This window comes from Notothenia rossii, assembly GCF_949606895.1.
Source record: "Notothenia rossii genome assembly, chromosome: 10".
In the NCBI taxonomy this organism is placed as follows: domain Eukaryota; kingdom Metazoa; phylum Chordata; class Actinopteri; order Perciformes; family Nototheniidae; genus Notothenia; species Notothenia rossii.
Window position 1 is genome coordinate 64,083,937 of NC_136908.1, and position 12,288 is coordinate 64,096,224.

The 12,288-nt window shown below is 47.2% G+C and overlaps 2 protein-coding genes across 2 annotated transcripts in view; both read right to left on the bottom strand.

Moving 5' to 3' along the window:
* The window catches only part of tbk1 (TANK-binding kinase 1), a 155,657-nt gene that overhangs the window by 40,807 nt on the left and 102,562 nt on the right, over window positions 1-12,288 (bottom strand). The gene's annotated exons all lie outside the window — the stretch shown is intronic.
* c4h11orf98 (chromosome 4 C11orf98 homolog) lies at window positions 967-11,596 on the bottom strand. Its single transcript, XM_079654185.1, has 4 exons — window positions 11,454-11,596; window positions 7,104-7,228; window positions 6,712-6,809; window positions 967-1,334 (listed from the first exon to the last, which is right to left on the bottom strand). Exons 1-4 carry the CDS (start codon window positions 11,490-11,492, stop codon window positions 1,213-1,215), a joined length of 384 nt encoding a protein of 127 aa, XP_079510311.1. The 5' UTR covers window positions 11,493-11,596; the 3' UTR covers window positions 967-1,212.

Below are 12,288 nucleotides of genomic sequence, written 5' to 3' on the forward strand. Positions count from 1 at the left end.
TGACTGCAGTGGGGTTTGAACCTGTGCTCCAGGCCACTGTGCCACAGGGACACAACGACATGCTGACTGCAGTGGGGTTTGAACCTGTGCTCCAGTCCACTGCGCCACAGGGACACAACGACATGCTGACTGCAGTGGGGTTTGAACCTGTGCTCCAGGCCACTGCGCCACAGGGACACAACGACATGCTGACTGCAGTGGGGTTTGAACGTGTGCTCCAGTCCACTGCGCCACAGGGACACAACGACCTGCTGACTGCAGTGGGGTTTGAACCTGTGCTCCAGGCCACTGCGCCACAGGGACACAACGACATGCTGACTGCAGTGGGGTTTGAACGTGTGCTCTAGTCCACTGCGCCACAGGGACACAACGACATGCTGACTGCAGTGGGGTTTGAACCTGTGCTCCAGTCCACTGCGCCACAGGGACAACACAACGACATGCTGACTGCAGTGGGGTTTGAACCTGTGCTCCAGTCCACTGCGCCACAGGGACAACACAACGACATGCTGACTGCAGTGGGGTTTGAACCTGTGCTCCAGTCCACTGCGCCACAGGGACAACACAACGACATGCTGACTGCAGTGGGGTTTGAGATAAAAGATTAAATATAAAAAAGTAATATTTAATCATTTGTGATGTTAACACATCTCATCCTGTTGACCATTTTTAAATAATTATAAAATTAAACAAAATATAAAAGGTTCATGAAAATACAGACAAGAAAATCTGGGTCAAAATAAATAAACTAAAGAAAATGCATTTTATTGGATTAAAAACACATCAAAAAGCTTCGTTTCATACTTTTCTACGTTTTTAATAAAAAATCTGGACTCAGTTTAAAATGAAAGAAAATAATTAGTTTTGAATATATTTAGTATTTTACTTTAAATAATAATAAATATAAAGGACACGGAGCGAATGATATGAAGTCGGCCTTTAGCCGTGAGAAGAAGACACAGCTGGTTACAGGAAGTGTTTATTAAAACAACATGACAGCACAACGAGACGAACGTCTCAATACTTTAAATCACGTTTTCTTAATGATTATAATCCAAAGCTCTCCTGGTGTTCACGCTCTCCCCTTCGTCTCTCTTCGTCTCTCTTCGTCTCTCTTCGTCTTCCTCGTCTGCTGAAACACAGCAGCAGCAGATCTCTGGAGACAAACGGAGAGACTTGTATTTCAGTCCATATGTAATCTTCTTCTTCTCTCTACTCGATGTCGCCCATCTCCACCTCCCCCGGAGCTCCCACTGATTTCTTCTTCTTGTTCTTCTTCTGGCTCGGAGCAGACTCCTGACTCTTCTTCTGTGGTACCGCTACTGTGGTCTCAGCTGAGGAGTCAAAAACAGAGAGTTTAGGTACTGGACTGATCGTCTGTTCGGAAGGTCTTCGTGCCCTGAACCAATCACATCACTGGGTTTTTTATCGTTTGGAAAGTTTCATTCATTTTTAAAAACAGGAAACATTTTGGATTTATTATTTATTATTATCTCTGGAAAAATATTTCAATTTAGAATTTTTTTATAATTCATTTGTAAGTTGTGTTTATTCAGCTGCCAGGGTCCTCGCACGCACCAAGCGCTGCAGCTCATCACCCCCACTGACTCCCGGTCGAGTCCCACATCACCTCCTCCTCCTCGTCTCCTACAAGTCCCTCAGTGCCCTCTCCCCTCAGTCACTCCGCGCCCTCTCCCCTCGGTCCCTCAGTCCCCCCGTGCACTCTGCCCTCGGTCCTTCCGTGCCCTCTGCCCCCTCTCCCCTCTCCCTCCGTCCCCTCTCCCCTCGGTCCCCCCGTGCCCTCTGCCCTCGGTCCTTCCGTGCCCTCTGCCCCCTCTCCCCTCGGTCCCCCCGTGCCCTCTGCCCTCGGTCCTTCCGTGCCCTCTGCCCCCTCTCCCCTCTCCCTCTGTCCCCTCTCCCCTCGGTCCCCCCGTGCCCTCTGCCCTCGGTCCTTCCGTGCCCTCTCCCCCCTCTCCCCTCGGTCCCCCCGTGCCCTCTCCCCTCGGTCCCCCCGTGCCCTCTCCCCTCGGTCCCTCCGCCCCTCCGTGCCTCACAGATCTCCTCCACCCTTCCATCCCGGACTCCGGCCTGCTCTCCATTCCCCGTTCACGCCTCCGCACCTTTGGGGACAAGGGTCGCAGTCGAATAATCCAAAGATCAGCTCCTATCGTCTGTCCCCATCGTCTGTCCCTAACATCTGTCCCTGACGTCTGTCCCTATCCATCTGTCCCCATCGTCTGTCCTTATCCGCCTGTCCCTATTGTCTGTCCCTATCCGCCTGTCCCTATCGTCTGTCCCTATCCGCCTGTCCTTATCCGTCTGTCCCTAACGTCTGTCCTTATCCGTCTGTCCCTATTGTCTGTCCCTATCCGCCTGTCCCTATCGTCTGTCCCTATCCGCCTGTCCTTATCCGTCTGTCCCTAACGTCTGTCCCTGACGTCTGTCCCTATCCATCTGTCCCCATCGTCTGTCCTTATCCGTCTGTCCCTATTGTCTGTCCCTATCCGCCTGTCCCTATCGTCTGTCCCTATCCGCCTGTCCTTATCCGTCTGTCCCTAACGTCTGTCCTTATCCGTCTGTCCCTATTGTCTGTCCCTATCCGCCTGTCCCTAACATCTGTCCCTGACGTCTGTCCCTATCCATCTGTCCCCATCGTCTGTCCTTATCCGTCTGTCCCTATTGTCTGTCCCTATCCGCCTGTCCCTATCATCTGTCCCTATCCGCCTGTCCTTATCCGTCTGTCCCTAACGCCTGTCCTTATCCGTCTGTCCCTATTGTCTGTCCCTATCCGCCTGTCCCTATCGTCTTTCCCTATCCGCCTGTCCTTATCCGTCTGTCCCTAACGCCTGTCCTTATCCGTCTTTCCCTATCGTCTTTCCCTGTCCCCATCGTCTGTCCCTAACGTCTGTCCTTATCCGTCTGTCCCTATTGTCTGTCCCTATCTGCCTGTCCCTAACGGTCTGTCCCTATCTGTCTGTCCGTATCGTCTGTCCCTATCCGTCTGTCCGTATCGTCTGTCCCTATCCGTCTGTCCCTATCGTCTGTCTCTATCGCCTGTCCCTATCGTCTGTCCCCAACGTCTGTCCCTATCGTCTGTCCCTATCGTCTGTCCCCAACGTCTGTCCCCAACGTCTGTCCCCAACGCCTGTCCCCATCGTCTGTCCCTATCGCCTGTCCCTATCGTCTGTCCCTATCCGTCTGTCCCTATTGTCTGTCCCTATCCGCCTGTCCCTATCGTCTGTCCCTATCGCCTGTCCCCATCGTCTGTCCTTATCCGTCTGTCCCTATCGTCTGTCCCTATCCGCCTGTCCCCATCGTCTGTCCTTATCCGCCTGTCCCTATCGTCTGTCCCTATCCGCCTGTCCTTATCCGTCTGTCCCTATCCATCTGTCCCCATCGTCTGTCCTTATCCGTCTGTCCCTATTGTCTGTCCCTATCCGCCTGTCCCTAACATCTGTCCCTGACGTCTGTCCCTATCCATCTGTCCCCATCGTCTGTACTTATCCGTCTGTCCCTATTGTCTGTCCCTATCCGCCTGTCCCTATCATCTGTCCCTATCCGCCTGTCCTTATCCGTCTGTCCCTAACGCCTGTCCTTATCCGTCTGTCCCTATTGTCTGTCCCTATCCGCCTGTCCCTATCGTCTGTCCCTATCCGCCTGTCCTTATCCGTCTGTCCCTGACGTCTGTCCCTATCCATCTGTCCCCATCGTCTGTCCTTATCCGTCTGTCCCTATTGTCTGTCCCTATCCGCCTGTCCCTATCGTCTGTCCCTATCCGCCTGTCCTTATCCGTCTGTCCCTAACGTCTGTCCTTATCCGTCTGTCCCTAACGTCTGTCCCTATCCGCCTGTCCCTAACATCTGTCCCTGACGTCTGTCCCTATCCATCTGTCCCCATCGTCTGTCCTTATCCGTCTATCCCTATTGTCTGTCCCTATCCGCCTGTCCCTATCATCTGTCCCTATCCGCCTGTCCTTATCCGTCTGTCCCTAACGCCTGTCCTTATCCGTCTGTCCCTATTGTCTGTCCCTATCCGCCTGTCCCTATCGTCTTTCCCTATCCGCCTGTCCTTATCCGTCTGTCCCTAACGCCTGTCCTTATCCGTCTGTCCCTATCGTCTTTCCCTGTCCCCATCGTCTGTCCCTAACGCCTGTCCTTATCCGTCTGTCCCTATTGTCTGTCCCTATCCGCCTGTCCCTAACGGTCTGTCCCTATCCGTCTGTCCGTATCGTCTGTCCCTATCCGTCTGTCCGTATCGTCTGTCCCTATCCGTCTGTCCCTATCGTCTGTCTCTATCGCCTGTCCCTATCGTCTGTCCCCAACGTCTGTCCCTATCGTCTGTCCCTATCGTCTGTCCCCAACGTCTGTCCCCAACATCTGTCCCCATCGTCTGTCCCCAACGTCTGTCCCCAACGTCTGTCCCCATCGTCTGTCCCCAACGCCTGTCCCCATCGTCTGTCCCTATCGCCTGTCCCTATCGTCTGTCCCTATCCGTCTGTCCCCATCCGTCTGTCCCCATCGTCTGTCCTTATCCGTCTGTCCCTATTGTCTGTCCCTATCCGCCTGTCCCTATCGTCTGTCCCTATCCGCCTGTCCTTATCCGTCTGTCCCTATCCATCTGTCCCCATCGTCTGTCCTTATCCGTCTGTCCCTATTGTCTGTCCCTATCCGCCTGTCCTTATCCGTCTGTCCCTAACGTCTGTCCTTATCCGTCTGTCCCTATTGTCTGTCCCTATCCGCCTGTCCCTAACATCTGTCCCTATCCATCTGTCCCCATCGTCTGTACTTATCCGTCTGTCCCTATTGTCTGTCCCTATCCGCCTGTCCCTATCATCTGTCCCTATCCGCCTGTCCTTATCCGTCTGTCCCTAATGCCTGTCCTTATCCGTCTGTCCCTATTGTCTGTCCCTATTGTCTGTCCCTATCCGCCTGTCCCTATCGTCTTTCCCTATCCGCCTGTCCTTATCCGTCTGTCCCTAACGCCTGTCCTTATCCGTCTGTCCCTATCGTCTTTCCCTGTCCCCATCGTCTGTCCCTAACGCCTGTCCTTATCCGTCTGTCCCTATTGTCTGTCCCTATCCGCCTGTCCCTAACGGTCTGTCCCTATCCGTCTGTCCGTATCGTCTGTCCCTATCCGTCTGTCCGTATCGTCTGTCCCTATCCGTCTGTCCCTATCGTCTGTCTCTATCGCCTGTCCCTATCGTCTGTCCCTATCGTCTGTCCCCAACATCTGTCCCCATCGTCTGTCCCCAACGTCTGTCCCCATCGTCTGTCCCCAACGTCTGTCCCCATCGTCTGTCCCCAACGTCTGTCCCTATCGCCTGTCCCTATCGTCTGTCCCTATCCGTCTGTCCCTAACGTCTGTCCCTAACGCCTGTCCCTTGACCTCTGAGTGAAAGGTCACGGGGTTAAGGGATAGTGGATAGGAGAATTCAAAAGGACTTAGGAGAAGAGAGACTGCGGTACTTTAGAGAATCAAATGCATTTTCACTATCCCACGTGTTTATGATGCGCCAGCGGACGTCCTGAATGTGCGTCTGCTGCTGTGGGGAAACTATGGAAACTACAGTTTTCTATACAGAGGACTACAACATGGATGTTTAATAAGAAGGAGGGACTCATCTAGAGACTCTGCACCGTGCTCTGATGCTGTTGCTTTATGCTTTATGAACAACAGAGAAACATATTCTTCATGACCAAAGCTGGAATTCAAATAAAAAAGGAAAGTGAAACTTCTGCTCGTCACCCTCTCCCTCCGGTCCACATTAATACAAATGATCCCAATACGTATGATTGATGAAAAGATCTTAAAATCAATACAAATGTATTTATTATAAACGTTAGTCCTTAAAGAGCAACTTCCAGGTTAGAGACACCAGAGAATAAATGTGTAGGAAAAAGATGAATACACTAGATTTTCTAAAACATATAAAGAAATATAAACTTCAGTGACATCTGGAGTCGTTTTTGTAAGAAATTTTCACTTCCGCATAAAAAAGCCTCGGCACGTGACCTCCCGCGTGTGACGTAACACGGGGGACACAAGGGGGAGAGCGGCCGGTGTAACGTATTAATAAACATGGATCCCAATGCTAGTTTCGACACAGAAGACACAGAAGAAGTTGAACATGAATATTCGAATGCATATGACGGACCACAACCTTATAATGATGAGCCTGCTAGGCGTCCAAGAGACCAGGAGCAGCCAAGGGTTAGAAGAAATAACGGCCATGGGAGAGAAATGGAGCTGTGGTGTGAGGAGAACCAGTGGAGAACTGGGCAGCTATCTTGGTGAGTGACCGGCGTTAGCTACAGAATGTTAGCTAACGTCACATCACAACATTGTGAAGTTAGCTATCATATATCAGGCTATAACTAAAGTAGTATTTGAATTTTTATTTGAATTTTCAGGCAAGTTTAAGCAAAAATGTAGAAAAAAAAACCTGCAAGTTCCTCTTTAACATCGATCACTGTTTATCATTCAGACATCTTTTAAAAGATGAACAAACAGAGCTAAGAGAAATGTAACGCTCATATTTCTCTTTGATGATAATACTGATGAGAATCATGAATGATGATGATGATGATGAACCCCCCCCCCCCCCAATGTAACACTCCCCCCCGTCGTGTTGAATGTTTCTTTGTTGAGCACCTTGGGATGATGAAAGGCGATATGTCAATTAAATGTATTGTTATTGTTGTTGTTGTTTACCCTCCATGCTGCTCTTCTCGTTCTGCATGTGCTGGAGCTGCTTGATCAGCTTCCTCTTCTTCTTCCCCGACAGCGTGATGTTCGCCCGCGCGCTCGACCTAAACAACAACAACAACACGTCAGCCTGGGTGTGTAGCAAAATTATTTCTGGAATAATTTGACAAAACAAAAATATTTATTTTCTGAATTAAATCTATAAAAAAGATTAAAACAACATTTTCAATAAAACGGAAATAATTACAAATAAAAATGTTTCTAAAATTTACATTTTTATCCAAAGATAAGGATTAAAAATTATTTACATTTAGAAATAATATTCAGGTTTTTTTGTTTACGTTTTATTGAAAATGTTGAATTTTGATATAAAACGTTAATTTATTTAAATCTCTGACTTCCTCTTCTTCAGGTGATGCTTGGTGATGAGTCCGGCGTCCATGATGTGTCCGGTGATCAGATGCCTCTTCCTCTTCTCTCTGCTCAGAACCCGCCGACGCTTACACAGGTTCCCCCGCAGCTCCTGAACAACAACAACAACAACAACTTAATAACAACATGAAGAGCAGCCCGTGTGAATCAGGACCTCGCTGTACTTTATACACCTCTCAAATCAGGAGTTTATCTACACTTCCTGTCACAACAACAACAACAACACTTCCTGTCAGAACAACAACAACAACAACACTTCCTTTCAGAACAACAACAACAACAACACTTCCTGTCAGAACAACAACAACAACAACACTTCCTGTCAGAACAACAACAACAGCAACACTTCCTTTCAGAACAACAACAACAACACTTCCTGTCAGAACAACAACACTTCCTGTCAGAACAACAACAACAACAACACTTCCTTTCAGAACAACAACAACAACAGCAACACTTCCTGTCAGAACAACAACAACACTTCCTGTCAGAACAACAACAACACTTCCTGTCAGAACAACAACAACAGCAACACTTCCTGTCAGAACAACAACAACACTTCCTGTCAGAACAACAACAACACTTCCTGTCAGAACAACAACAACACTTCCTGTCAGAACAACAACAACACTTCCTGTCAGAACAACAACAACAACAACACTTCCTGTCAGAACAACAACAACAACACTTCCTGTCAGAACAACAACAACACTTCCTGTCAGAACAACAACAACACTTCCTGTCAGAACAACAACAACACTTCCTGTCAGAACAACAACAACACTTCCTGTCAGAACAACAACAACAACAACAACACTTCCTGTCAGAACAACAACAACACTTCCTGTCAGAACAACAACAACACTTCCTGTCAGAACAACAACAACACTTCCTGTCAGAACAACAACAACAACACTTCCTTTGTTGATGTAGAAGAGACATGAAGAAGAGGGGACACATGTTGATGTAGAAGAGACATGAAGAAGAGGGGACACATGTTGATGTAGAAGAGACATGAAGAAGAGGGGACACATGTTGATGTAGAAGAGACATGAAGAAGAGGGGACACATGTTGATGTAGAAGAGACATGAAGAAGAGGGGACACATGTTGATGTAGAAGAGACATGAAGAAGAGGGGACACATGTTGATGTAGAAGAGACATGAAGAAGAGGGGACACATGTTGATGAAGAAGAGACATGGAGAAGAGGGGACACATGTTGATGTAGAAGAGACATGAAGAAGAGGGGACACATGTTGATGTAGAAGAGATATGAAGAAGAGGGGACACATGTTGATGTAGAAGAGACATGAAGAAGAGGGGACACATGTTGATGTAGAAGAGACATGGAGAAGAGGGGACACATGTTGATGTAGAAGACATGGAGAAGAGGGGACACATGTTGATGTAGAAGAGACATGGAGAAGAGGGGACACATGTTGATGTAGAAGAGACATGGAGAAGAGGGGACACATGTTGATGTAGAAGACATGGAGAAGAGGGGACACATGTTGATGTAGAAGAGACATGGAGAAGAGGGGACACATGTTGATGTAGAAGAGACATGAAGAAGAGGGGACACATGTTGATGTAGAAGAGACATGAAGAAGAGGGGACACATGTTGATGTAGAAGAGACATGGAGAAGAGGGGACACATGTTGATGTAGAAGAGACATGAAGAAGAGGGGACACATGTTGATGTAGAAGAGACATGAAGAAGAGGGGACACATGTTGATGTAGAAGAGACATGAAGAAGAGGGGACACATGTTGATGTAGAAGAGACATGAAGAAGAGGGGACACGTGTTGATGTAGGAGAGACATGAAGAAGAGGGGACACATGTTGATGTAGAAGAGACATGAAGAAGAGGGGACACATGTTGATGTAGAAGAGACATGGAGAAGAGGGGACACATGTTGATGTAGAAGAGACATGGAGAAGAGGGGACACATGTTGATGTAGAAGAGACATGGAGAAGAGGGGACACATGATGTAGAAGAGACATGGAGAAGAGGGGACACATGTTGATGTAGAAGAGACATGAAGAAGAGGGGACACATGTTGATGTAGAAGAGACATGAAGAAAAGGGGACACATGTTGATGTAGAAGAGACATGAAGAAGAGGGGACACATGTTGATGTAGGAGAGACATGAAGAAAAGGGGACACATGTTGATGTAGAAGAGACATGAAGAAGAGGGGACACATGTTGATGTAGAAGAGACATGGAGAAGAGGGGACACATGTTGATGTAGAAGAGACATGAAGAAGAGGGGACACATGTTGATGTAGAAGAGACATGGAGAAGAGGGGACACATGTTGATGTAGAAGAGACATGAAGAAGAGGGGACACATGTTGATGTAGAAGAGACATGAAGAAGAGGGGACACATGTTGATGTAGAAGAGACATGGAGAAGAGGGGACACATGTTGATGTAGAAGAGACATGGAGAAGAGGGGACACATGTTGATGTAGAAGAGACATGGAGAAGAGGGGACACATGTTGATGTAGAAGAGACATGGAGAAGAGGGGACACATGTTGATGTAGAAGAGACATGAGGAAGAGGGGACACATGTTGATGTAGGAGAGACATGAAGAAGAGGGGACACATGTTGATGTAGAAGAGACATGAGGAAGAGGGGACACATGTTGATGTAGAAGAGACATGGAGAAGAGGGGACACATGTTGATGTAGAAGAGACATGAGGAAGAGGGGACACATGTTGATGTAGAAGAGACATGGAGAAGAGGGGACACATGTTGATGTAGAAGAGACATGAAGAAGAGGGGACACATGTTGATGTAGAAGAGACATGAAGAAGAGGGGACACATGTTGATGTAGAAGAGACATGGAGAAGAGACGACATGTTGATGTAGAAGAGACATGGAGAAGAGGGGACAAATGTTGATGTAGAAGAGACATGGAGAAGAGGGGACACATGTTGATGTAGAAGAGACATGAAGAAGAGGGGACACATGTTGATGTAGAAGAGACATGAAGAAGAGGGGACACATGTTGATGTAGAAGAGACATGGAGAAGAGGGGACACATGTTGATGTAGAAGAGACATGAAGAAGAGGGGACACATGTTGATGTAGAAGAGACATGGAGAAGAGGGGACACATGTTGATGTAGAAGAGACATGGAGAAGAGGGGACACATGTTGATGTAGAAGAGACATGGAGAAGAGGGGACACATGTTGATGTAGAAGAGACATGAAGAAGAGGGGACACATGTTGATGTAGAAGAGACATGAAGAAGAGGGGACACATGTTGATGTAGAAGAGACATGGAGAAGAGGGGACACATGTTGATGTAGAAGAGACATGGAGAAGAGGGGACAAATGTTGATGTAGAAGAGACATGGAGAAGAGGGGACACATGTTGATGGAGAAGAGACATGGAGAAGAGGGGACACATGTTGATGTAGAAGAGACATGAAGAAGAGGGGACACATGTTGATGTAGAAGAGACATGGAGAAGAGGGGACACATGTTGATGTAGAAGAGACATGAAGAAGAGGGGAGACATGTTGATGTAGAAGAGACATGGAGAAGAGGGGACACATGTTGATGTAGAAGAGACATGAGGAAGAGGGGGATGTGTCACCATTTCTTAATCAAGCTGATCAATGAAGGAGCAACTCTCATCAGTTTCTAACTCAACATGAGCTGAGTGGAAATGTTTGAATCACTAAAATGCGGATAAATCAGAGCATCTGGTAATAACGTGTCTCTGATCGCGTTAGCTGTTGAGTCAGGATACCTGTCCTCATTCAAACACTTTCAGGTAAAGGGAATCACTTCATGAAACACACTTTCTTTTTACTTTAGAAGCAGAAATGTCAGTAAATGAGCCAAAGCTTTAGACACTGAAACAGGTTTGTGTTCCGCTGAACAGCAGTCCCTGAGTAACACCCTGTGATGGTGTGAACAAGCACTTTATGATGGTATTTGGGGCATTTAGTTTGATCACCTTGGATCCATTAAAGTGGGATTAAATCCACATGTTTGCTCTTTTCTGAATATCTGTCCCACTCTATAGCCCCTTGCATGTTATCTACAGAACCACACCTTCATAAAACACACATTTAATGTATTTTTAAGCTTCTTTTTCACTATTATTCACCAGGTTTTCACATGTAGCAACAGGAAGCTAGGTTAGCTGGTGAAGTAGCATATTGTTGTTAGCTCTTGATGCTAACAGTGGCTAGCTCTCCAGTTATGACGTATCAACATCCGGTTCACTAAAAACACTCAACGCGCTTTCAGAGGATGAAATGTATAAAATAGAGAGAGTTTCTTACAGTTTTCGGTCTGTTTATCTTTCCTCCCGGAGCAGGCATGTTCTCACGTGGGGGAGCAGTCTTCTTCTACGGTTTTAAGTTCGGTCAGTCATGAGGGCTGGCGGGTCAGTGCTGCCCCCTCAGGCCGATACACGCATTACAGGCTTTATTTAGTCAAGGTAGATATTTCTTTTTAGTATTTTATTTTTCTAATATTTTAAATTCTATATGAAGCAGGTGCAAATAAGTCACAGAGAAGCTTGGTAAACAAATAACTAAATATGCATAATTAAATAGGAATAAAACAAATAGTAAAAAACGTAACAATCTATTGCTTTTACTGATTAAATGTGTTTCTGTAAATGTTTAAATATAGCCTCAGGCCGATTGACACATTAAAGGATTTATTCAGTCAATGTAGATATTTATTTTTAGTATTTTAATATTTTTTTGAGTGCAAATAAATCATAGAGTAGCTGCTGTTTAAAATCTGTAAACAAATCCTTAAATATAATAGCCCTTCAGTCAGTAGTGTTTCATCGCCTCCCCTATAACAAGGAAGCACAAGAGAGGCTCAATTCCACCTCTAAGCACCTCCCCAGAGATGCATGGTTGGCGGCTGCTTGGAAGCAGGAGTGGGGGCTACCCGGACTCTCCCGCATCCACCCCATGCATCCACCCTACATCTGGGACCCAGGAGATGGCGCCATAGCAGGAGACCAACTACCACGTCGGCAATGGACTACACTAACCCGTCTACGAACTGGGGTCGGTCGCTTCCAAACATCGATGAAGACGTGGGGCCTGGAAGAGAGTGCTGCAGCCGAGTGCGGTGACCCTCGGACCACCTGCCCTT

Excerpts from the sequence above, each read along its gene's own strand:
- c4h11orf98 (XM_079654185.1), bottom strand. The coding sequence starts at position 11,492 with ATGCCTGCTCCGGGAGGAAAGATAAACAGACCGAAAACT. Across the intron at positions 7,229-11,453 it reads AGATAAACAGACCGAAAACT|GAGCTGCGGGGGAACCTGTG; the intron begins GTAAGAAACTCT and ends GTTGTTGTTCAG. Across the intron at positions 1,335-6,711 it reads CGAGAAGAGCAGCATGGAGG|CTGAGACCACAGTAGCGGTA; the intron begins GTAAACAACAAC and ends TTGACTCCTCAG.